A 25,894-nucleotide genomic window follows, 5' to 3' on the forward strand; every position below is an offset into this window, starting at 1 on the left:
AGGTTAACTTATATCTTCCTTGTATGATGTGTGCACCATTGAAATATGCTAGCCAGCTCAAGAAGCAACTATTATGTCTTATGTAAATGCAAGAAAAAGGAGACTCACAACATTGCTAACTGGGAATGTGAAGGAAGTGAATGAGGTCTGATGCGTGAAATAAAATAAAATTTATAAAACAAAGAAAATTAGTTGATTTTATTACATTATGACAGTTACACCATTATTCCAATTTCAGCCTCTTAACAAGTAGTGTTTGATTGTTGCCACGCTAAAATTTGAATACGATATAATGAACCCTACTAAATGTGAGGAATTTGTCCCATTCACCAAAAGATAATTGATTTTTCTACATAGAAAACAAATCCATTTCTTTCATTTCAAATTACTTTTACATTAGACTGCGTATTTTAAATGCAGTCAGTTACAAAGCAAACTGTCTCAGAAGGTTTCATATCTTGTCATTCCTATTCTGTTCCAGTCAATAAAACTATTCAACAATAATACTACCCCTGCAGGGCTTTCTGTTTATGTGCTGAAGGATTGTACTGGAGTAATGGCTGTATAATGGCTTCGACTTAGCAACGTTTTTCCAGCTCAGAAACAAGAGCGAGAGAAAAAACTGTCTTGCAGCTTAGGAATATCTCACGAGTTGAAGAGGTCTGATTTAAAAGAGCAATAACACATCACATCGCCTTTAAAAAGAAAAAGGGAAGAATTTGAACCTGTTTAGCATTCAGTCTATCACTTCATAAGGTTCGGCGTTTAGTTGCTTCTCTTTGATTCTGACTCATTTTCATCAACACTGCTGTCTTTCACGCCATCAAAGAGGGCCGTCTGAAATGTCTCTCATGCTGCCTACATCATTGTTCCAAGATCCTGTGATCAGGATTCACAGAGAAGGAACAACTCCCATTAAATGAGCAGAGCAAAATGGAGGAGCAGCATAGATAATAAAGGGGGCTTAACTGTCAGTTTTCCTCCAGCAGCAGAAACCGTGTGACATTCATTGAAGTGGTCTGAGGACAGCAGTGAAATTCTAAAGAGTGTAGCAGACCATTTGAAGTCTGGCAGATGGTTCTATGTATTTTTCATGCTGTTGAGAACCTGTGACTGAGGTTTGGTTGGTTGTCATCCAGTGCCTGGGGACCCTGGGCTGAATGGATTCTACACACCACTGCAGAATCACATGATGTCTGACCTCTCTGCCATGGCAAACTGCCCAGCAAGGAAAAGGGGAGGAAGGGGAGGAATGCGAGTGTGTTAGTGTGTGACAGGGTTGTGCACAAAGAGATAGAGAGAGGGAGGGAGAAGGCAAGAGAGAAATCGAACGGTTGCATGTAAGCGTGCACTTCTGTTCACTGAGCATAAACTGAATAGCCTGCACCAACATACAACTTCACAGCCCTGACCTGTAAAACATACTGTTAAAGAGAAAGTGTGGAAAATATGAAGATGGAACGATGGAGGGGGGGAGAGGGGGGGCAGCCACTGCTAAGGATTCACACTATGTTACACAGAGAGAGAGAGAGGGCAAAGAAAAATAGCATTGCCTGACTTCCCTTCCTTTGGAATGCATCCAATGTATCCTGTGAGAGAGGGTGTGTGTGTGTGTGTGTGTGTGTGTGTGTGTGTGTGTGTGTGTGTGTGTGTGTGTGTGTGGCATGCTGGCAGGAAGGCTTTCAGCATATAAATATCACATTACCACACAAGGAAACGCAGGCATCAGTCCGAGCTTCCAGCCGGCCTAACAAGCACGGGAGCTCCACTCTGGAGGTCAGAGGGAGAGCTTACACAAAATGGAATTCCACAGAAACCAGCACTTCTTTTAACAGATAAGTGGCTCGGCTTGCAGGAATGTTGATGTGGTATAAATCTATGGTTCCTGTTATCTGGCGAGCGAACATCTACAGAGCTGTGTTCTATATATACTGTGCTCAGATGGAATTAAGTGTACAGTTAAAAAAAAAAAAGAAAAAAGCTCCGAGCTATAATGAAAAGAACATATAAGTCCATTTACAGACTGGATGCTGAAGAGAAGAAGGGGCAATATACTGTAGCACAATGAGCAGTGAAGCAGTGATGCAGTGACGCTGAGAAAACTAAATAGGCAGATTGATGGTCATGCAGATCATTTTAACGGCAATGTGGTTTTGAGTAAAATTTTATTTGCACTTTTTTGATTCCTGCCAACTGTTCACATTTAAACGCAAATAACCAAACAAATACCTCAAACCGTTTCACTGGCGTTCCTCATGGATCAGTTCCAGTTCCACCGCTTTTATTTATGCTAATCTGGAATCTATTGGTTGCTCTGGGGCAGATAATGAAATGTATACAGGGGATGATGCCTTCAAACTACACATATATGCAGATGATACGGTTACATATTTAGAGGCATGGGTATCAAAACATGGCAAACACAAACTAACAATACAAATATAAAACTGAACTGAAAAATCTGAAGTTGACAATACAGCACTGAGGCATGCTACATGTCTATTTTAGTTTATTGTATTGATGAATGTCCCATTCAATCATGCTATTAAAAATGACTTTGCTTTATTTCGTTCCAACCGCTCGTGCAGCGCTATTAGTGTCATTGCTTTTTAAGCCTTGATGTGACTTCACAGCGTTTTGTCATAACAGCAAAAGCACAGGTGTTAGTAATAACATTAAATACTTTACTCCAGTGTCCCAGTGAGGCATGACAGTGTGACAGTGAGCCAGCATGAGACACACCAGGAGCCGGACACTGAAGTAAACGGAATCCAGACGTCATTCATAATCATTTATACATGTGCTTTTTCTATTATGACATGTCAAAATTTGTTTTCATGTGAATTTAACCTGAATTTATGTTCAGTCAGTCATACGAAAAGACTGTGACTAAATGACGAAGGGGAAATGTGAAACATGAGTCTACGCCAGCTGGGAGCAGCTGCAATAAAACATCCAGCACAAAGCATGTCTCAAATATGTGTCTATCTGATATACATACGTGCCAGGGGACCCGCTGTATGTCAGCCTTCAACAGACCCCAGGTTAATAAAACATGCTTATCTGTGAAACACGAGATACCACAGACGATGTAACTGTTCATAAACCTCGGAGAATGATGAAACTTACAGATTACGTTACCGTGTCAACATCTCATCATCAGGAAACTCATATGGCTCTGTGATTAGATAATGTATGTACCGATCACACACACAGGAACAAAGCCCTCTCTTGCCCTCATAGACGCTTCACATAAAAATCAATACAGTCACTGGTTTTGCTCTTACCATGCCTCTCCAACAGATTAGACCTCTCTGACTCATATTTGCGAAGACATGTAGTTCTGCGGCTGATGATTTGCTCCGAGGAGCAGAGTAAGAAATCACACCCTTATTAAGTGTGAGGATTGATCCAGTCAATTTTTTCACCGCAGGAGCAGGTTGATGGTGAGATTCGAGCTCAGTATGGGGTGTGATGTGCCTTTGCTTGTTGCTGTGAACCAGACTTGAGATCTGTGCAAGTGTAAATAAATGTTATACTTAAAACTAAGTGTGGTTTTGAGTTCATTTTATGCACAGTTTTACGGTATTGCTGTTGAGTGTCATTAGCATGTGTGAAGTAAACCATCTGCAGTAAATCCAACACCCGGAGTTCTCTGCTCATCCTTTTTTTTTTTTTTTTTTTTTTTAAACTAGCACACTCTGCCTCTCGCAGCAAAACACTGCAATTTTCAATCTGTAATGTACCTATCTTTTCCCCAACACCCCCCCTCTGCCCTCAGCAGGAGGCAGGTCAGGCGTATATATCTCCACCCATTGCTGAGTGAGCACTGGGGGGGTAGGGTGGAGAGACAGAGCACAGATCATAATGGCTGGCCAATTATCAGCAGCAAGGGGATGCTGGGGAGTTGGGAGGAGTGAGAGATTATGGGGAGAATGGATCAATACACCAGTCAGTTTCTAATGAGGGAATGAATTGGTCCAAGTGAAGCAGATGGAATTCCTGCTCAGCCTGGGGTGGTCTTCCTGCACTGACTGTCAGTGGGGGTATCAGGTTTTTGGCGCCTCTTTGTACAACAGCGCCCCAACAGGAGAACGACTGCCATCACAATGGATCGGTGACATTCAAGTATTTATAACATTTAGTTTTGGTCGTTCGTGGTGTTTCTCCCGTGCTCTCCTGATCTACCTACATTCCACTTTCTCTAAATATTTCATACATCACTAGGGGCAGATTTAGAAGAGCGTGAAGAATAATGGCTGTCTGTCCTTCACCATCCCCCTTTTAAACAGCCACAGCTGCCAGCACAGGACAGTAAATCCTACACCTCACCCACTCGCCCATCCCAGCAGCTCAGCTCAGCTGTGTGCTACTATGCAGTAACATAACATGCACTCCTCTACTCAAATGAAAGGAAGCAGGCTTAAACTGTGAAATGCTAAACGGCTACCACCCCCCGCTTGTTTCTAAAATGGTGAATGGAATAAGCAGAGTAACCAACAGCTCTGCTTCATCATTAGACCTTTGCTACTGTTGTGCTTCTCTGGTTGCTTCACTAGTTTCAACATCTCCCTTTCTTTCTTTTTTTCTGTGGGGCCTTGTGTGGGGTGGGGGTGTTATTTATGGCTGCTCTGTGCAAGTGGACACACACACACACACGCGCACGCACACACACACACACACACACACACACACACACACACACACACACACACACACACACACACAACCTTTCACAGGATGAAAGGGCAGTCACACTGCCTGCAAACATGATTTTACAGCCCTGGGTGGAATGAGTAGTGGAGGAGAGAATGAGGACAGGGTACAAAAGGGGAAAGCCCTTAGATTTACGGGTCCCAGCAGTCAGAATGCAAACCATGTAGCAGCACACCTATTTAAAGTTGTTTTTTCCCCCTCTACAAAATCCAGAGCCCCTCAGAAATAAGAAGTGTCTTTGTGCAGAAAGACAAATATGTGAAAAGCGTGAGCAGAGATCCATGGAAACACAAGAACAGCTTCCTGAAAAAAGGGGATTGGAGCCTTTTTCATGTCTCTGCTGTTTTAATTGGAACTGAAGACTGTTCCATTTCCAATTGTGATCTGTTTTCTGTACCCCATCAGAGACAGCAAATACAAGCGTGTGTGTACATGTGTATGAGGGCATGGTTAGGGCATGTTTGTACAATGTGTCGCATTTTACACATTTTTCCAGTTCCACAAGTCCAAGACGTGTAGAGATTTCCACACATTAAAAATAACAACTTGCTGCCAACATATCAACCAATGTTTGTTTACAGATTTTACTCTGAGTGATTTGGGAAAAGCAGAGTATATATTTAACCATCGCTAAGGAATTTGTAGTGCGTCTCAATCCTGTTATTCAAAATGTAAACACCTATGAAATATTCAGATTTGAGTTGTTTAATTATTTCAAAGCCATGGAAAAACTAAAACCAGAATGCACTGATGATTAACAGATGGAAATTTGAGTATAAAATGCCAGAAAACATTCAAAATATCTTATTTCGATAATCAGCGAAATGAATTAATTATAATTTATTGAGACTAATTTTCCAACAATTGACTCATCAATGAATATACTACTGTACTTATTTCATCTCCAATAAAAACAAACATATAATATACTGCAAGTGTGTGGGAGCAATGGACTTCATACAGAGTCTTTCCAAAAGCCGGAGGCAAAATTGCCAAGACGAGGACGGCAGTGTAATTAAGTTTAAATGTGTTCCACCGACAGTGAATGGCAGAGTAGCTCTGTATGTACGAGATGACTTAATGGGGAGTGGGGGGAATTTTCCAGTTTTTACTCAGTAAAACTGCAATTAATTAAAGTAATTTGGGTGTAAAAGCTCAAGTAAACAGTTTATGAGAACAAAAAGGCAGCACTGACCAAACTGCTGATGCAGCAGCTCCACACTTTGCCACATCAGATATTCCGAGTCTACCCAGAGTCCTTGTAACACTTCGGTCAAGGGAGGATTTCACTTTAAGTGTCCATGGAATTCATAAACTGACAGTGAGAGAAAGCTGCAGTACATTCTGTCCCTCTGTTAATAATCACAGGGTTCTGCTCGCTGCTCAGGTCTTCTGCAGCTTTAAGACGAAAGAGATCCTTCTGCCGTGACTGTAACAGACTGAAGCCAATGGTATGTTCATATGTCACCATTTACTCTGGTGGAAGTTAAATGGGGTAATAACAGCTTAGATGTGTGTCACTGGTGAATTGTCCTGTGGTGAACACTGCCTCAAGTGGCAAAAGGTCTTCACTGGCAGGGAGCTATCAGCGAAAAGGTGTAGTCTGACCTCTGCTGGTAAAACATGATATTGTTTGCAATCTGAATGTGTCTCTTTGTACAATTTACAAGAGAAAATGCAGTAAAATAACACATGAAGTGGTGATTAAATTTTAAACAAGCAAACATTATTAATAATGATATGAACAAATGCATTTCTGGGTGATGAATAATTAGATACCTAAAAAAGTTTTAATCAAATTTCCATGATGATGCTTTTATTACAATTCCACAAAAGAACTCAAATAGACCTACATGATGAAACAAAGTCTGGGATTCAATTTTATATTAGGAGGGTGCTTTTATGCTGTGCACTACAAGCTGAGACTGCAGGTCACCAGAGTCTCTGAGGGAGGAAGGATGGAAAAAGCAAGAAGAGGAGGAGGAGGAGGAGGAGGAGGAGGACGGGGAACTGAAAGTTTCATCTGTCTACATACAACAGCAACCGTCAAGACAACCAAAAGCAGCTCCAACGTTTCTCCCTGTTTTGAATAAAAAATACTGGTTGTGCTTGGATCACAAAACAACCTGACTGATACTTAACAGAAAATAAAAACCTTCCAAGTCACGTGAGGTAACAAAAGTAACTTAGCAAAGCAACTTGTTGCTTTCTGTGTGGCATCAATTCACACTTTTTCAATAACTCCCTTTCTCCTGAGCTGATTAAAGATGATTATGACCTGCTGTGCTTCAACACAAACCCTGTTGTATTTCCATGATGTTTCTTGTCATTTGCTTTCGCACCACGAACTGGTTCCAGACATTTCGTCTTTGCTCAGTATTAAACTGGCATTGATCTCATATCTCTGGCAGAGTGATGTTAAACTGACCTGTTCTCTGAACTGCTCCTGAGACAGACAGTCGCTCATGTGGACGCAGCCCAACAGGCAGCCAGTAGGGTATTCTTTAGGAAACCTTGTCCCTGCACAGAGAACGAGAGCTATCAAAGATCCACGAATAACACTGGTTCACTTAATTTTAAGCAGCAAGAAACAGTTCTGTTGCAGTATTCACTGTTCAGGTATGTGCATGTACCTTTCTTGTAAATGTGGCGGTACATGGCTTCCACTTCAGCAACTTCCTGAGGAGTGGGCTTCTTGGCTGCAGCAGCGATCCAAAGACGACCTCTGTGTGATGTGTACCACGTTCGACCCTCCACCCTACACACACACAGACACACACAGACACACACAGAATGCAATGATACCTTTGCTTTAACTGAATGGAAACACAGCTGCATGAGCTACTACAGTTCTGTTCGTCTTCAAAGCTCATTCTGGATTTGGTTGACTCTTTACCTCTTGATGCCTTTGACCAGCAGTGAGGCCCATGGCTGGTGCATGCTGAGGCACCAGCCTCCATCAGACATCTCCTGCAGCTCTTTGTCTTGGAGCCGCAACCTGTTGCGTCCTTCCTCTCCCTTGTTCTCTGCCAAACTCTTTCCCTGCTCCATGTTTCTCCTGTTTCCACCGCCTCCAACATTCACCCACTGCAAACATAAAGTAATTGCCATCGTCATTATCATGGCCAAATTCAGTTAAGTTTGATAATGGTACAAATGACTAGTTTAAAGCCAAAATATCTTAATATGCAGTTCTGGAAATGTACCACAAGGTGACACCATTGACCCACCTCTGGTGCAGACTGCATTATGTTGGGGTTGACGAGCTCTCTGAGGTTTTGCTTTCCACCTTGTCTTTCTGAGCTCCTCTGTGATTTTGAGTCGTTGTTCATAGCATTGAGGGTCTCGTCCAACCTGTACGTCATAAAACATTTCAACAGAAGAAGGTTTTTATGACATGACAACACAATGTAATCCTGCAGCCTTGATTCGAGTGGTGTCAGATGATCTTACTTGTTGTAGTACGCGTTGAGGTTGTTTCCTTCATCGAGCACTTGTCTACCAGCAAAGTCCAGAGTGATCTTCCTGTCCTTGCGAGAGGCGTGGCGCAGCTCTCTAAGCTCCTCCTCCTTCATCCTCAGCTTTTCGCGCTCACCGGGCGACAACCACTGATTGGATTCGGTGGCAAAGTAATCTGACTCATCGTCTAGAACTTGCGTTCTCCGGACACTAGAGTTGAAGGGGACAGTAGGCAAAGAGTATATAATAAATATTGTGATTAAAGTAAGCGTATCACTCTTCCTGACTGTGGGGTTTTTGATACCTGTTCTTGTCATATTCCAGCAGTTTGTCTTTGTGTTGAAGAGCCTTCTCCAGGCCTGCCTTCATCTTGGCCTCTTGGTGTGGGAGATAATCTCTTTCTCCACCGTCTGTCACCAGAATAAAAAGCCTTCATAGCATCAACCCATATCATTACTTCATAGATTTTCAGTATTTCATAATTCTGCCTAGTTTTGACACTCACCTCCCATCAGCTTTTTTCTTAGCTTCTGGCTTTTGTTGGAGTCTCGCTGCAGAATCTCCTGCTCCTCTCTTGTGCAGACCTGAACCAGAAGAACAAAAAAACCAAACACTGAGTGATTATAACTTCACAAGAACTAAGATCTGTCAGATTTTACATTTACATACCAAGCTTCCACAGAAGAGGCAGGGTCCTGAGCCTTCTTGCTCACACACAATGCGACCACAGCTGATGCAGTTGTTGATAAGTTGGTGCTTTTGAGCAAGGCACTCACAAGTGTGTCGACCAGGGAGTAAGATTGCAAGCCTGTCCTGTCCTTCTTTATTATAGAGACTGACAAACTTACTTTTCTTCTTCGTTGAAGAGGTGCTGCTGTTTTCTTGAGCCTAAGTTTGAACACAGGGCAAGAGAAATTAACTGAATTAGCAGGATCATCATTAAATTGGTGGTAAGAGAATAAAAAAATGTCGGCCCATGTTTACTCACCCTCATCAAATCAATGGGGGTTTTGACAGCTTCAGGCTCAGGTTCTGTTTGGCTCGCCGTCATCACCTCCTGTTTGTTGCGGCCTTTACGTTTAGACTTCTTCTGGGTATCTCTAGTCGGGTCTTGTGAATCTAAGAAAGTAGAGCAAATTACCTTCACAAAACCTGTGGATATTGTGTCGGCTGGTCACAGGTAGTTTATGGCCCTACCTGATGAGACGGATTCTTTAGGAGGGAAAAGACTTCCAGTATCTGCGGCCTGTCTCTGAGTCTTCTTCCATCTGCTGAGGAGCTCGTCTATAAACTGCCTCTTCTTCCCATCCGTGCCCTGCAGGAGGTCTCCCACGTACTCCTCAATCTCCTCAGCTGATTCAATGGACAGAATGTATCTGGACGGCAGAGCAGCAGAAACAAGCATTTTCAAGATTCAAGCTGTTCAGCTTCACACCAGTGATACAAGTATATTCATGTGTCGTGGCAAACAAAGTTCATTTTGTAATAAAAGACCTGATCATGGAAAATATTCTACCATTACTGACAACAACTCCTCATGTGTCATTGCTGCTTCCTTCATCTCTATCAGACATTTACTTATGTACAAATACAAACAGTTTCTTCTAATATCCATGTTGTAAATACTGATGTTCGTGTCTCTCTCTGAGGTTTCTGTGAGTTCTCCCACGTTAATAGGTTTTTCATCTTGAGGGTTCGATGTGAAACCAAAACGTATTCAAACTTCATCAGAGGAATAACAGAGTGTTTAACCCGCAGATCAAGACTTTTACATTTCGGACGCTTCATTAACTCTCAAGATTCAAACACGTCACAGTGTCGGCACCAGAAACCAACGGGTGACGTCACGGACACTACGTCCATCTTTATATACAGTCTATGGTCGGCACGTTAGCTTTAGCATCGTTAGCTCGGTGACAGTCCGGTGTTTCGCAGCTGAAATGTTTCTTACTCGACGATGTCGTCACACGCCTCCAGTCCGAACACGTGGTGTAGCTGGTCCAGAATCCACCGCAGCAGCGCGTCCGACATTTTGACCCCGAGGACACTTTGAACCCAGAGTCCGATCCACAACTTCGTACAACGACGTGAACGTCACTGAGTTTCCAGTCGGCGGAATAACAACGTCGCACACTAACGCGTGGCAGCACAAAATTTCATCCGGAAAGAAAAAAAAGGCTGCAGATGAAAGGTTCCGGCCACTTTCTTCTTTTAGTTTTATTGGCAGTTGGTAAACCAGCTGCTACATGAATTACCGCCATCTGCTGGACTGGAGAAGAGATCAGTGGATCTATTGTAAGTGTCCATTCTGCTGCAGGAGAACAAGCTGACAATGAGTGTAATAATAATAATCATACAAATAGTAATAACCAGGGATAACATCATCTTTATTGCACAGTTATTATATAATAAACACTTACACCACGGAAACCTGTTTTAGTTTTTCCAAAGGAAATATTTATTGAAAATGCAAATGTACATTTGTATGATACAAATCCTCTTTAACTTTAAAATATCCAGTGTTTGATATGAACGAAAACAGAAGGAAGTTTAGTCCACAGAGAAACATGCATCTGCAACGCTCCACCCTGCTCTCCCTGTATTTTCTGTCATCGATAATCGAACCAAATCAAAGTTTGGTTTGTTTCTTCTCCGCTTGGACCAAATGTTTCCACAAAATAAAAACAGCTGTGCTATATCGAACTCCAATAAATAAATAAAGTGCTCCACATACTGCTGGATTCAAATCAGTTAATTCACCTCACTAGCACTGATTATCTAAAATATGTGTGTAATCAGTAGATATACAATTTATTGTCTTATATATTGTCGTATGATGTTGCAAAACATCTTCAAACATTAGGACATTTTGTTATTTACAAAAACCAGGCACAGTGGGAGGAGACATGGTCAAATGTGCAGGCTGACAGGGAGGTGGCGCTACAGCAGTTTGAACAGTAAGTTTGAACCATGGACTGTAAAATAAAGATGGATGACGTCTCAACGTCCTCATTGAAGCCAAAATATCTCTGATCCCAACTACTAACATGGAGATTTATGAATTATACCGCAGCCAGCCAGCAAGAGGCGATCGAGATGATTTGGCTTCACTTTTGACGAGCAGCCATGTCGTCCATCTTTAACTACAGATGATGGTAAAATTATACGTAAACAGCTTTAAGTGCAGTTTGTACATTTATTTTGGGTAAAATTGAATCTTGCAGCATCAAAACCTTTCTCGGCTAAAATCAAAACTATTAATAAAAATGATAAATAAAGTCGTCACTGCTGCAGACGAAGCTGCAGTTTGTCCTCCCTGCCAGCAGATGCACCACAACATCTTACTTTGTGTGTCTGTGTGTGTGTGTGTGTGTTCAGGACCACTGGCAGGAGCAGTCGGTGGGCTCCTGGATGCCGTAGCTGACCCAGGTTGCGTTGCCGCTGCAGTAGAGCTGCACCGAGCGCCGCTGCAGCCCCGTCTCGCGGCAGCACTTGCAGAAGCGAGCGTACGTGTTGATGTTGTAGTTGTAGATGCTGGCAGACGGACACTTCCCGTCACATGACACGATGTTCACCTGCAGGACGCAGAGAGCCAGTGCAGAAGGTCATTGTGGGTAATTTTAGCTTAAATATGTTGAAATGAAATTGGAAAGTGTGTGAACTGGGAAAGTTCCCACAACTGCATTTCTTCTGCCAGGAAATGTACAAGCCTATAAAATTAATTGTTACCAGTTTCCAGATTTTCTTATTTCTTATTGTATTAACTAGGAATCACGCTGAACACAAACATACCGGCCTGTTACTGCGACAGTCGTTCTTCCTGATCGTCATCCTCACCGTCACCTTCTGACACGACTTTCCATCTTCTTTGCCTGTTCACACAAAAATTAGTCAGAACGAAGTGAGCATACAAAAAATCAAGAAAACACACGTGATCAGACAAATGTAGCGACACAGCAAACACCGGGAAAGAGAAGAGGCATGACAGAGAGGAAAGAAGAAGAAGAACGGTGAGTACCGAGGCTGTCGATCATGCACAAGCTGAGAAGCTGCTTTAATGGATGGACGACGAGTTTGATGGTGGAGAAAGTTATAGAGTTAAAAGTAAAAGCATCACAGGAGGAAACTTGTCAGAGAAAAGAAAAATGAAATGTTGAGCAGCATCATGCTTTTATCTCGCACAGTAAACTTCTTCAAACCAGTTGAAACCAGAGGGTGTGAACATGCTCCATCAACGTTTGAGACATTTTCACACAAACACACTGATCCTTTTCAGTGATGCATCAACGCAGCGGCCATATTGTTAAAGAGGAGGCTGTGAATCTGTCTGGAGACTTTATCCTCAATCAAATTAAATGTGATGTCTGACTGTCGCAGTTTGGTTTGTCAGAAAGACCAAAATGTGGATTTTCATACATTAACATACTTTAAATTGGAAGAAATATCACCAGTAATATTTCTGATATATGTTTTTTGTGTAGAATAACTTTTTATTCTCTGTTTCCTGGTTTTGACATTTCTTGAATTAAAACATCAGAAAACAGAACAAAATATATTTTAAATCGTGATATTTTCCACAATCTGAAATGAGCAGACTCTCTCTCTTCAATACGGCGGCAGCAGAGACTTTTCACACCATCAGAGGACGTGAGGTCTGTGTGTACATATCTAAAGCACTTCTGGCATTTTGCAAAAACACAAACAAAAACACAGACAAACAGATAAAATAACAACAGAGAACAAAGCTGCTCTGTGCGGCACATCAGCTGTTTCCTGTTCTTCCTCTCTGACCATTTTAAACACGTCTGTTCATCAGTGATCTGTGAGTAAGTGAGTCACATATATCAGTAATATAAGTCAAATAAGTAAATATATGTATAATAATTAACATTTATTCTTAGATTAAATCATATTTGTTTGTTTTAATCAATGTTAAATGGGAAATAGAAGCTAAAGTTTTTACATACAGAATGAAATGAAATGATTTGGTGCATAATAATAGAACTATCATCCATTTTTAATAGTGAAATAATTCAACCACGTGTACAATTTTCTTATTTTACTTTAATGTAAACATGATGCAACGTCTTGAACTTGATAAAAACAGGAAACTGCAGATGTAAGAATATATTTAAAATGGGAATAAATTAGAATCCTTTCAGTTACATTATGGAAATTGATTAGTTGCATATACAAGTTACACGGCTCTATATACTACATTACCCATCAGACCCTGATGCTTATTATCGTTCTCTGGTGGTTGAACGAAACTCAAACACTAAAGCACCAACTTTAAATGTTTAAATGTGTAAAACATGATTATTGTAAATATGATGAAGTTTCCATTTATTTACATGAAAGCGTTTACAAGTAGAGTGGAATCAATTAACCAATAATTTATTCATAATAATTGTAATTAACAAAAAGAACACTTGAAATTATGCCAGACTAAAAGGTCTCATCAAGGTTAAATATTATTTGGCAGAACCTCGATACTGCAGCTCCACTCCAATGACACAAGGTGGCAGCGTTCGTATCTGAGATAGTTTGGCTTCACTTTCGTACAGCAGGAGGAAGTGGAAACACGTCGTCCATCTTTATTTACTGTCTATGTTTTAAATAAATGTTCAGTTTGGGTCTGTGTGCCTCACATAGTAGCTTCAGTTTTCCACACAGCGCCCCCTGGTGGCGATGGTGCAGAAGCATGCAGAAGTTCTACAGCTGCTACATAGTCGGAGAGCAGACCCACCCACCACCCTCCCACATCAGCATCTACTGACACATGCAGACGTCTAAGCCCGACTACTGGGCCACTACCAACAGCACATTGTTGGCAATCAACAATGCACTGCCCAGACAGCGCTAATGGGGACAGAGTTTGACTGTCGTGTACATGTACGTGATCCACTGGGGAAGGGGCGGGGTTTCGTTTCTGTCCTCTCAAGTGTGACGTCATTCCTTTGGCCGGCGTGACGGAGTCCCCGCCTCCTTTGAGGGCATCATTTTGTGACGTCACTACAACGTCTTTCTAAAATAAACACTCGTAAGACAAAGTTGTCGTATGAGAGTAATTGGTTTTTATGAAGTGAGGCGAATGAATCATACGACAAAACCTGTCGACGCTTTGTCGCATGCGATTTCTACTGATTTTAATTTGACCTTAAATGAGACAACAGCTGAGAGGACTGTTCTGGAGGAGGGTCAGACTGTGTGTGATTCATCCTTGTTATTATCTTCGGAGGGAGTACATTGTTGAATTTCAACAATGGCACCGATTGGCCTTGTTGTTGTGGTACCTCGTTCACAGTTTGTGTTAACTGTGGGAGTCAGGGGGCTAACGGGGAAAGGGAACAGAGGGAGTCCAGTACCTGGTGGGATTGGTACATGTTGGTAAGCTGCAGCACACAAACCACAAACCCACTTGTATTTCATCAGATGCCTTTCAGTGAGAGCTGCTTCAATCGTGTGGCACTTTGAAAAAGGTGCTTCTCTGATCTGAATACAGGTTTTGGACTGAAACGGACAAACTGAAGGGCAAACATGTTGGAAACATGTTGAGCGGCAGGTGAGGGCGCTCTTCAGCGTCAGCTGCAGCTACAGCTCTACACTAAACTACAACACTGCCGCTACGCTCACGTCAGATACTCACATGTTCTGCAGCATCCGTCCATGTAACTTACGACTGTTCCACCGATCTGGGATCAGAAATGGAGAAAAATTATTTTGAAAAAGCAGTGTTCGTTGGTTCCTGATGGCAAATATCATAGATTCTAAGGATTCATTCCCCAAAACAATTCATCTGAGACCAGCTTCAAGTGTTTTTCTTTTACTTTATTTTCTAAACTCTCTTTGAATAAATCTTTCATGGTCTCTGAATTGTATTTAACAAATCATTTTCTGTCTTAGAATCAATTAAATAAAATGTGGGTCAGGAGGAAAGCATGACTGTGTGTGTGTGTGTGTGTGTGTGTCTCACCTTCATACACTCGGTCTCGTTGAAGGGGGGGCAGCTGAAGGAGTAGGAGATGAGTGTGGGTCCGGACAAAGTGTCTGTGCAGTCGAACTTCACACAGTTCGATACCCAGGATTTCCCCGGCTGAAAACACACACACACATCATCAACTAGTTTCTGAAAACTTTTCATAAAATATTTAATCACCTTTCGTAACAAAATACAATTTTAAATTCCTTTAAAAAGGACTTCCTACCTTATAGAGAGCCACCGTCCCGTTCTCATGTTCATAGAGGCAGGAAATGTTCTTACAAACGCCACAACATGTCGACTGGTCTTTGGGAGGGACGTAGATCTGATTCTGAAACACAAGCAAACGTTTCAGATGAGTTCCCTCGGTGGAATAACAGAGGAGGCTCTCTGCAGAGGTGGGGGTCTCACCGGCTGGCAGTGGGTGGAGCAGTTGATGCTGGAGGTGCGGAGCAGGTGGAAGCCGCTCGCTGGGTCGAGGCTGCGGCTGCACTGCCGGCTGTGACACAGGCCGTCATCCCCGTGCTCCACCAGAGTCTGGCCCGGCCGCAGCACCCCCCGCTCGCCAAACAAGCACACCGCCTCGCGCACTAAATACACACACACACAGAGGTAGAGGTCAGAGGTCACGGGGGACAGAGCGGCAGTGGATGCACTTTCTAATGGAAATTGGCAGAATGTTGTTTCTTAATCTTAAAGCGTTTCTCACCACACTTGTATCTTTTGCAGGCGCACTGGTTCTGTGGGTCGGACAGGAAGGCCCGGTCCAGCTGAGCGGCCTCTCCCTGCAGAGCACAAGGAGAAAGAACTTAGAACACAACATTAAAGAGTTTACAGAACTTATATAATTCACTGTGACATTTATTAATTCAAGTTTTATCTAGTGGTGTCTTCAAAATATGCATGTTAAGTTCTATACATGAATAGATCCACTATGTAAAATATGTCCGAGCAGAAAAACTGAATTATAAAAGTCAGGACGTACCAGGCCACATTTTGGGGAAGCGATTTTCTCACAGGAACATTCTGGAAACAGAAAACAAACATCTTCACATTTCAGCTTTATGTTCGAGATGTTAAGAACACAAACAACACAAGTTTCTGCATCATCATAGACTAAGTCTCTGGCCTGATATAAATCAGATTTCTTTTCTATGAAAAAAAAAAATCTGAATCTGAGCGAGCTACGAGCTGCAGACTGAGGTTTGGGACCTGAATGCATCATGAACTGTCATGTGACGTACCACATGTTTGGTTTGGGCAGCAGCGACTCGGACCGGATGTCGACAACACCGACATCCCAACGGCACAACTGAGCTGAGGACACCTGTAGGGCTCACACACTGCACACACACACACACACACACACACACACAACATCAATTCATGTACACCCACAATTATCATTTCTTTCTATTTTTAAAGTTCATGAAATGTAAACAATGGCTTGATATTATCAACGTGTCAAATCGTCTGCATGAAATTGTATCTGAGAAACAAGAAATTACAGAGACACCGGAAACAAGTTTATATTTTTCTCTAAAATGGAGAAGAAAGAAACATGAAAAGAACTTAAACAAGAATCCCAACTGTGTGCAAGTACTGCACTTAAAAGTAAATATACTTTGCCAGTCAGTGCCATTGTTGAAATATTTAAATATATATGTGTGTGTGTGTGTGCATGCTCTGACCACACTGGTAGGCGGGGCAGCAGCGGTCGGTGACGTTTCCGTCGACTGTCAGCACCTCCCCGTTCTGACAGAGAGGAGGAGTCTCCGGACAGGAGGAGGAACACACTGGAAGGAAACACACACTTTAAATCAACCTGCTGACAACTGAACGTAAACACAGGAGCTGATGTGACGTGCGTGTGAACTGACTGCAGATGTGGGCCAGACAGCAGCTGTCGTCGGCTCTGGTGGCGATCAGAGTCTGGTCTTCTCTGCAGGTGGGAACGTCCGACCCACAGAGATCAGGGTCACACTCTGCAACACAAACATTTCTAGTGTCCAAAGGTGAACTACAACCACAGCCTCCACAAGCCAGACAAGTTTACATCCATAATCATCCATGAGCCGTAATCTTTTATACTCATTGGCATAGTTTCCCCGAGGAACTGGTAATTCAAGGAAGAGAAAACGTTTCTCTTGATTGAGTGAAAGAAGAAATTAAAGCAAAAGTAGATTGAGTTTGAAAGAAAACAATCACTTTCCTCCAGCTCTCTTCAAAGCCTCTAAAACACACTCACGCAAATTAGAAATGTTCTTTTATTCATTGCTTTGATGCGGGATGTAAAAATAAACATCACCTACTCTAACGAAAGATGCACATTATTGGATCTTGTCTGTCCTGCTCTCTCACTATGCTGCAGTCAAGACGTTATTTCCAGAAATATCTTAATAATTAATAATCTGGTGAAATAAAAAGTCAGAGAAAAAGAAACTCACCACAGACGTAATGTGGACAGCAGGAGTCCTGCCTGTAGTACGAAACCAGCTTCTCCCCGTATTTACACTCAGGAGGGACCAGGTCACAAAGGCTCTGGTTACAAACTGCAGAGCCAGAAAATCACATCATCAACATTTTGAATTTCTAATTCCATAACAACTTCTTCAATTCGAACATTTCAAAGTAGCTGCCTCACCGCAGACTCTCTGTGGGCAGCAGCTGGTGTCGTCAGCCAGGCTGATGATCACCTCCCCTGCTCTGCGGCACACGGGCGCCACCACATTGGAGCAGTTGTACTCCACGTGGACGATGGAGTCGTTGTCGCAGCGGTACATGCAGCAGGCGTCCTTCGAGGCCTTCCACACCTCGCCGTGTGCACGGGGAGCGCCGGAGCTGTCAGTGCAGGCTGAGGATGCACAAATGACGCCATGATTTCTAATTCACTGGTCATGAGACGACAATACTGAAGCAGACTGCAGTAAAAAGGGTATTTTACAGGTCTCGTACAATTACAACTGACATTTTCAGATTTTTTTCACAACCTTATGTCGTCATAATCTAACTTTGTGACGTCCGGTTTGACTTACCGCATTTCTCGGGTGAGATGCAGAGGGCGGAGTAGGGTCGGTGGAGCAGCGTCCCCTCAGGACACACGCAGCCCTCAGTCAGGCCTGAACAGTGGTCGGGGTCTGAGTCGAAGTCGTGGTTGGGGCAGGACTGAGACCTGCACGCTGGCAGACAGGCCTGATACCGCAGAGTGTTGGGACACGTGAAGGCTGCGGAGGAGACACGCAAACATGTCAGTGCCACAAACACATCACAAAATCTCATGTGCACACGCCACCATTTTGTTCAAACATTAAGTTTATTCTAGTTTAGACATTTTTAATTTCTAGTTATTTAACCAGAGTTTTAACAGGCTGCTCATTGTGTCCAGTCATTTTCCCCTAGATTCACTCAGAAGCTCAAACAGCAGCTCTATCCGACCAAAACTTACGGCAGTGATCCGGACTCCTCCACTCGATGCAGATATTAAATTTGTGACACAAGGCCACATATGCAGCCAGCGCCACACACTGGTTGTTGACGTACTCTGCATCTCGGACCCAGACCTCACAAAATGTGCTGGGCGGGACCTAAAGACAAAGAAAGAATAAAAATGTTTTTTTACACATTGGTTATAATATAAAAACATATTTTTGGGTCAAAGTAAGATCAATCTTTTTTTTGGGCTTCTCTGTCACCAGGCTGAGAAACTATTGAGGCGAGAAACCGGCCCGTAGATGGTTCAACACTTACGAAGGCGTGGCAGGGGGAGAAGTGGTGGTTCTGCAGCATGTCCATGCACACGGAGCAGTTGCTGGTCGAGCAGTTGAGCTCGCGGCGGCGGCTCTGGCTGATGTAGCTGGTGGTGTTGGGAACCTGCCAGCTGTCGATGAAAAGAGCCGGATCCTCGCTCACGCCCACCGTGGTGCCGTTGGCCAAGGTCAGGTCGTTGGTTGGGTCTCCGTCACACAAACCTGAGGCGGGTGTCACAAAAACACAACATTAAAATCTGTCATAAAGGATGTGACAATCACCGATGTTGTAACTTAACAATCAGGCTTTCTGCTGACAACCCAGACTGGTGTTTCAAAGAGAACTGAACTAGTAGAATTTGTGCAGGAGTTCGATGACTCTTACCACAGAGGCCCAAGGTAGGAAGCTTGTTGCTGGAGCTGTCAATCACCATCATCCCGGTGCTGTGATACCACTGCAGCCTCAGACCGGCGGGGCTGCGGATCAGGTACATGTTTCCTGTGTCGTAGATCTCGAAGCCATACTTCTTGAAACGAGGTTTGGCGTATCGGGAATTGATGTAAAGCTGAAGGAGGCAAAGAGCGGCTCAGAGGTTTAATCTGCTCATGTGACAGATAAGATACAAACCAGTAAAAGTCAGGATAAGAAGGACACGGCTCTTACCCTCCTCTGCAGTCGGTTGATGACGATGTGGTTGGAATTGTGTGTGATGTTTAACGCCACCAGACAGAGGTTGGTGAAATTCCAGAGCTTGAGAAAGGAAAAGGGAAATCAGTGACTTCTGTCTCCATCACTTTAAGGGAACCAGGGAAGAATGACCTCGACCTACTAGTGACTCAGAGTCCGCGGGACACTCCTGAACCAGGACGCTGACAGTCTCGTTGGGCAGCTGGGTCACGATGTATGAGGCCGCCTTGTATATGGCAACACTGTTCCCATCAAACGTGATGACGTTCAAGTCCGGAAACATCGAGCAGCGACCTGGAACGCCAAGAAAAGGTGATGATGAAAAACTCAAAGCAGATGAAAGTTAATCTGCAACATCCATGAAACATCTGTTGGAAACACAGAGAAGTTGGTTTGTGTTTTCCTCACATGGACAGTCCCACTGAGGGCAGCACTTGTCCCCATTGACCAGGATGGCAAAGCCGAGCAGACCACAATTCGGGGGTTCGGAGGTGAAAGGACAGCTCTGAGATTTGTTGAACAGGATGAGCTGGTTGTTTACGCAGATGTACTTTGTGCACTCGTCAACGATCTCTGCGTACGGAGGCTGGATGAAAACAAAATGAAAAACTGAAAACCAGGGATTGCACAACAAAAAGGATTTAACTTTTCATTTGTTCCAGTTTTTGAGTGTATTGCACCGTCTATATCTTTATATACGACTGATTTTTATCATGTCGTCAAGTGTTGTGTATTGTTTATACAATAGCTTGATTAAAGTTGAAAATGTTTCTTCATTGATTTCTTTGATTGGAACAAACTCACAAATTAATTGCAGCATTTTTTTTATGTTGGTATTCTGTGCGTGTAATAAGTGAACCCACAGTGCACGTCCTCATTGGGGCCACAGCCTCAGATGTTGTGCCCTCCACCGCGTGACTGGTCGTTGCAGGTGCAGGAGACGCTGTTGCACCTGGACTGGTCTGACCCGCTTTGTCCAACTCAGTGGTTTGGACCCTGGTGGTTGTTGGGTGTGACGTCACAGCAGGAGAGGCTATCCCGGGCTGCTGCGTGGAGACGAGCTCGTCAGGTGGCAGCATCACTGGTTGGGATGTGGATGTCGACACTTCAGTCTCTTTGGTCGTCTTAGTTTTCTCAGATGTGACCGGCTCTCTGCTGGTTGTCGTGGGGATGGCAGTAGATGCTGTGACCGTTGTTAGAGTGGGAACCGGCACTCGTGGGGTGATGGGGGTCGGGACAGGAACTGCTGTGGTCATGTTGTCAAGCTTGGTCGTGCTCACTGTGGTGACGGACTCGGGAGATGTTGCGACGGTTGCAGATGGCACTGCTGACGTGGTTGTTGTGCCGGGGCTCTGTGCGACAGTCGTCGGACCGAGAGTGGTCGATCTGGTGGTCACTGTTGGGGGCCATGTTGCTATGGTAACCCTTGCAGTGTGTGGCCTGACTGTTGACCGCTCGGTCACGGTGATCCTTGGGGTGACTCTTGTTGTCACAGGAACTCTGGGTGTCGTCCTGAGGGTCGTCGTCCGTATGATGGTTGAAGCGGTTGTGGCAGGTGAAGCTCTTGCAGTGGACACCAAACGGGTGGTGACTTTGTCTGAAAAAGTTGTCGTCCGTGGAGATGCCAACGTAGTTGTGCGCATCGGTGTCGAAGATGGAGGTGGCATGGTCGTTGCCACCTCCACTCTGCCTGTCACTGGATGTGTAGTCTCTGTAAATGGCTGGAAGATGACAGGTCTGGGCGTGGTGGTGACATCACCTGGTGGAGCTGTTGTAGGGGCTGTGGTGAGGGGCGTCTCAGGCTCACCAGGTGCAGGTGGTGGAGGTGTAAACAATGTCCTGGTTGTGGTGGCTTCGATTTCTGCAGTTGAGGTCGTAGTTTGAGCAGCGGAGCTTGTGACAGCCGGTGACATTGCAGAGGTGACCACCGGCTTCGTTGTTGTTACTGCAGGATGAGGAGATGCTGTAGTTTTGGTGGAAGTGACCACATGGACAACAGGTTCAGAAGTGACTTCTGGTGTAATTGTCTCTGTAGGGCTGTAGACTGAGGTGGAAGAGGTCTCCTGATGGGTGGGATGCCATTGCTCAGAGCTCTGCAGGGTGGTTGCAGGATGAACAAAGCTCTCTGTCATTGGTGCAGTCGTGGTTTCAGTATGAGACTCTGGCATTGCAGTGGGTTTTGTTGTGACAGGAGGACCTGTGGACATGGTGGACCCTTCTTGAGCTTCTGACGGTCGTGGAAAAGTGCTGTGAGTGGTTTTCTCTGTGGTTGGGATGGCAGTGGACCAGGAGGTTCTCTCAGTGTAGACTGTGGAGGTGGAAGCAGGAGGAGCTGTTGTGGTTGTAACCTCTGGAGATGGAGGTGCAGGTGTTAAAGCTGCAGGTTTTTCAGGAACTGTAGTCTCAGGTACGTCCACTTTCTCTGTCGTCGTCCTCCAGGCTGCAGCAGCTGAGGTCGGAGCAGATGTTGCAGTTGTAGTTGTTGTAACATGGAGTTGGGTTGATTTTGGCGACTCAGAGGCTGATGTGGTGGAGGTTGTTAGTTCCATCGGGGGAGTTAACTGAATCGTAGTTGTTGTTGGTGTTGTTGTCCCTGTTGTTAGGTGTTGTGTTGTTTTACTGGTAGTTAACTGTGCTGGTGTTTCTGATTCTGTGGTCTCTGCTGAAGTGGCTGTGGGCAAAGTCACAGTTCCTGTTTCAACAGGAGGCAACGATGAGAGCGGTGATGTGGTTGTGAAAGCTGTGCTTGGTGAACCAGGTGGGATCAGTGTGGTTGTTGTTGGAGGAAGTCTCTCCTCTGTTACCATCTTTGTGGTGGCGTATGTGGAGGCTGTGGTGGTCACACTGGGAGCTGTGGTTCTGCCTGTGACCACAGATGTCTCTGGGATCGGAGCAGGAATGGAAGCTGTTACAGTTGGAGTAACCGCTGCTGAATGTGTTGTAGCCTCAGTGGTTTCTATGGTTGAGTGTGTGACAACAGAGAGAGGGCTGCTGCTGGTGGGGGTTCGCCCCACAATGGAGGTGGTTAGCGCTCCGGATGCAGTGGGCTGCAGAGTCTTGGCAGTGGTGGTGACCAGTGGCTCAGGGGAGGCCGTGGCTTTGGTGGAGGAGGTGATCCAGAACAGAGCGGTGATGGCAAACGGAGCGATGCTCGTTTTGGAGGTGCTGAAGCTGGAGGGGTTGACGGTGGAGCTCAGCGCCTCAGGCGTCGATGCTGTTGTACTTGTTACAGTGGTGAGAGGAGCCTCGGTCTCTCTGAGAGTCGACATCACAACCTCTGGCTTGACAGCAGTGGGTGCTGTTTGGGAAGACGGAGGTCCTGCTGTTCTGGAAAGTTCAGGAGAGGCGGTGACCGGTCGGGTTGGCTCGTCAGGGGCTGGTGGTGCCATAGTGGAGGTGGTGTGTGTGCTGACAGCAGGAGAAGCTGTGGTGATTTTAGTGGTTGGAGCATCATGTGGAGGAGCGAAGGACTCAGTGGTGACTGTGGTCTTCGGGGTCAAGGTGGAGGCAGCAGAGGTCAGCTGAGCAGCGGGTGGTGTTACAGGCTGCACAACAACAGGGGCTTTAATGCCTGAAACAAAACAACACAGAACGTGTTAGAGAAGCGCTGAGGCTGTCGCACAAAAAACAGTTTCACACATGAACTCCAGAGAATGTCCATGTTATAAGGTCCGGGTTCTCCAGAGTTTGCCTTTCACTCATGAAGCAGGAGCAGCAAGATATTCTGCATGAGAGGATACTCACAGTCTTCCACATAAACACAACGACGAGTGACCTCGTCCAGGACCATGTGAGGGGGGCAGACAGGGAGGCAGCCCTCCACTCTGTACAGACAGCAACACTTGGTTATATTTAAAATATAAAGAAAGACAAAACTCAAAGACAACTCGTAGACTTTTTACAATTTTGGATTTATTCCAAATCAAAATGATGCTTTGACTTTCAGATGTTATCTAATAATCTTATTTATCTATATCTCAGGATATTGAGGAGCTCTCACTGTGGGATGGTGACGCAGGCTTCTGCTGACGGGTCGCTGCAGGTCTTGAAGCAGGGGCTGACGCAGGAGTCGTACCTCCACTGACACTGAGGACGAGGCGGAGATTCTGGGTTTGGGCCTGATGAAGAACAAACATTTTACATTTTTATTTCAAGATTCGATGAAAAGATCATAATCTTCATCTAATTTTGTTGGAACAAAGCTTGTTTGTGAAAGTAAACATCACTCTGTTTTTGTAGCTCAACTTTAAATGCATCAAATCCATGCTTATATTATATAATCAATCAGTACTCAACATTTCAAATCTTCTGCTTTTTTGTTATTTGCAAATGATGAAAAGCTAAACTGAAAGAGATTTGGAGGGGATTTAGATTTGAAAAGCCAAACTCAGCCAAACCCCAAACATGTTCCTGTATCGAACAACTTTTGTGTCTGAGTAACGTTTGGTGCCGTTATGATGCGTCCGCCGCACATTGGTCATTTCAGCGCTGCCAACCTGTCAGTCTGAAGAGCGTGGCCTTGCGGTAAGTGTCGGCGTGTCTGTATTTGAGCAGGTGGAGGCGAAGCAGCGTGGCGTGCAGGAAGAAACCGGGTTTGGCGTGGGACTCCAGTGAGTCGTAGCCTGGGATCCAGGTGTTCCGGTGGAGGACGAAGGTGGCCCCGTCCCAGAATGCCTCGCTCTCCTCCCACTTGGCCATTCTCACCTGGCCGCTGGGGCTCGCATACAGGAAGTAGTTTGGTCTGTCGGCCGCCTCAAAGGAAACACGTGATGTGTCTGCATAGACGATAATGAAATGATTAATCAGAACGCCGTGAAGAAGGCAAGCGTGCATATTACATATATTACATACGTACATATAAAGTAATATTATATATCTTCTTCTTTTTGTTCTGTTTTGTTTCTACACAAACATCCATCTGATTTATTTGAACTTGAATTGGAGATTAACTCTTTTTCCACAGCCAGGAGGGGAGTTTGTCTTTCTGTTCTGTTCACGGTGTGTCATGTTTGACATCACACAATGCTACTCAACTTGTTTCAATCACTGCCGATTGGAGCAGAAGACAATAAAAACCTTTGTCTACTACAGAGTCATTTGACCCAGTGATGATGATTTTATCTGTTCACATCACAGATAAGAGCCAGACGTTAGTGAGAGGGTGTCCGTGAGTTTTTTGTCCAGTGGAAAAGGGGCTTTTGTTGACTGAATTATTAATGTGTTTTTGGTTAATGCATTTGTCCGTGTCATCTTGTGTGAACCCTCAGAAAACCATGAAATGTGTGAAGGAAACAAAAATGTTTTCTGGATTCCTCTTGAAAAGGATCCAGAGAGCAGCAGCAGAGAGAGCAGCTTTTTTCAGGGCGTCTCAGCTTTCTGACCAGTCTGTAGATCAGGTTGCTACATTAGCATTTGGCAACGTGATCTGAACCTGTCAGCCCCTGGAAGTCAACGGACGTCCAGCTCCTCCATCAGTGTTTTCACTGGGGCGTTCTAATCATTACAAACAGCATCGAAATAAGAGGAAACAGTGGAAGAGGAGAACGCCGGCCGGGCGGTCGTTGTTTATCTCTGAAACTCTAAGATTAGCTGGAGGAGAAGACACGGTGGAGTCAGAGGTGGAAACGCAGAGTAACATGAAGAAAACTGAACAATGGACAGTAAGACGCAGTGAGAAGATGGACGTCTAATTCTGGAATGAAGTTCAGTGTCTTTAAGCTCATTGTTCTGAGCTCATCAACCGTTTTAAGTCACATCAGGCAGCTGGTTTTTCTGATAAACAGCAGATGGACACAGTTAGAGACCAGCAGCTGAACACAGTCGAGCATTTAGCAGCTAATGACCTGGAGATTTCCCTTCAGGAGGTGGAGACCAAAAACAGATCCTTAATGAAAAAGTTTAAACGATTCTTCTTATTGTAATTTTTTTAGTTTGTGTGACAAGAATAGAACAAAACTAATTCAATCTTTTGCAAAGGAAAAACAAAGGAGAGGAAGGCTGTGGAGGAAATGGACTCACCGTGTGGTCGGGCTCTGCTGAGGCCCGGCGTCATCATAAACAGTGAGAGGCTGCTGGTGGTGCTGGTGGTGGTGGCGGTGCTGAGGTTCCCACGCTGCAGGAACACGGAGCCACCGGACCTGCTGGCTGCCAACAGCATCGTCCGATCCCTGAAGGGGACGAGCCTGAAGGGGCCTTTACCCAAAACTTCAGACAGAACGTCATGTCAGTGTTTTTATTAATGCAGCTCATATATAACAAATTACATTCACTGTACTTGCACAGTATAGCTAACCAACCAATTAC

General features: G+C 44.4%; 2 protein-coding genes across 4 annotated transcripts in view; both read right to left on the reverse strand.

The window, feature by feature from the left end:
- The window catches only part of trip4 (thyroid hormone receptor interactor 4), a 61,909-nt gene extending 51,557 nt beyond the window's left edge, over positions 1–10,352 (reverse strand). For both annotated transcript variants that reach the window (XM_020099577.2, XM_069526241.1), the window contains exons 1-11: positions 10,127–10,352; positions 9,373–9,551; positions 9,164–9,294; positions 8,845–9,063; positions 8,681–8,759; positions 8,480–8,585; positions 8,170–8,385; positions 7,947–8,070; positions 7,613–7,803; positions 7,350–7,474; positions 7,145–7,236 (exon numbers count right to left, since the gene is read on the reverse strand). In XM_020099577.2, the coding sequence (XP_019955136.1) occupies positions 7,145–7,236; positions 7,350–7,474; positions 7,613–7,803; positions 7,947–8,070; positions 8,170–8,385; positions 8,480–8,585; positions 8,681–8,759; positions 8,845–9,063; positions 9,164–9,294; positions 9,373–9,551; positions 10,127–10,206 (1,542 nt within the window). In that variant the 5' untranslated portion in view covers positions 10,207–10,352. The remainder of the gene's footprint in view (positions 1–7,144; positions 7,237–7,349; positions 7,475–7,612; positions 7,804–7,946; positions 8,071–8,169; positions 8,386–8,479; positions 8,586–8,680; positions 8,760–8,844; positions 9,064–9,163; positions 9,295–9,372; positions 9,552–10,126) is intronic.
- Positions 10,353–10,609: 257 nt separating this feature from the next.
- The window catches only part of otog (otogelin), a 40,919-nt gene continuing 25,634 nt past the window's right edge, over positions 10,610–25,894 (reverse strand). For both annotated transcript variants that reach the window (XM_069526289.1, XM_069526282.1), the window contains exons 32-56: positions 25,610–25,795; positions 24,088–24,366; positions 23,592–23,709; positions 23,336–23,415; positions 20,455–23,162; positions 20,000–20,177; positions 19,734–19,885; positions 19,568–19,654; positions 19,289–19,469; positions 18,905–19,125; positions 18,603–18,741; positions 18,193–18,381; positions 17,802–18,011; positions 17,605–17,709; positions 17,038–17,142; positions 16,849–16,953; positions 16,402–16,500; positions 16,143–16,183; positions 15,867–15,942; positions 15,569–15,747; positions 15,384–15,488; positions 15,152–15,271; positions 14,825–14,870; positions 11,968–12,047; positions 10,610–11,750 (exon numbers count right to left, since the gene is read on the reverse strand). In XM_069526289.1, the coding sequence (XP_069382390.1) occupies positions 11,550–11,750; positions 11,968–12,047; positions 14,825–14,870; positions 15,152–15,271; positions 15,384–15,488; positions 15,569–15,747; positions 15,867–15,942; positions 16,143–16,183; positions 16,402–16,500; positions 16,849–16,953; positions 17,038–17,142; positions 17,605–17,709; positions 17,802–18,011; positions 18,193–18,381; positions 18,603–18,741; positions 18,905–19,125; positions 19,289–19,469; positions 19,568–19,654; positions 19,734–19,885; positions 20,000–20,177; positions 20,455–23,162; positions 23,336–23,415; positions 23,592–23,709; positions 24,088–24,366; positions 25,610–25,795 (5,990 nt within the window). In that variant the 3' untranslated portion in view covers positions 10,610–11,549. The remainder of the gene's footprint in view (positions 11,751–11,967; positions 12,048–14,824; positions 14,871–15,151; positions 15,272–15,383; positions 15,489–15,568; positions 15,748–15,866; positions 15,943–16,142; positions 16,184–16,401; positions 16,501–16,848; positions 16,954–17,037; positions 17,143–17,604; positions 17,710–17,801; positions 18,012–18,192; positions 18,382–18,602; positions 18,742–18,904; positions 19,126–19,288; positions 19,470–19,567; positions 19,655–19,733; positions 19,886–19,999; positions 20,178–20,454; positions 23,163–23,335; positions 23,416–23,591; positions 23,710–24,087; positions 24,367–25,609; positions 25,796–25,894) is intronic.

The sequence above is a fragment of the Paralichthys olivaceus genome, chromosome 1 (assembly GCF_024713975.1).
Source record: "Paralichthys olivaceus isolate ysfri-2021 chromosome 1, ASM2471397v2, whole genome shotgun sequence".
NCBI lineage: Eukaryota > Metazoa > Chordata > Actinopteri > Pleuronectiformes > Paralichthyidae > Paralichthys > Paralichthys olivaceus.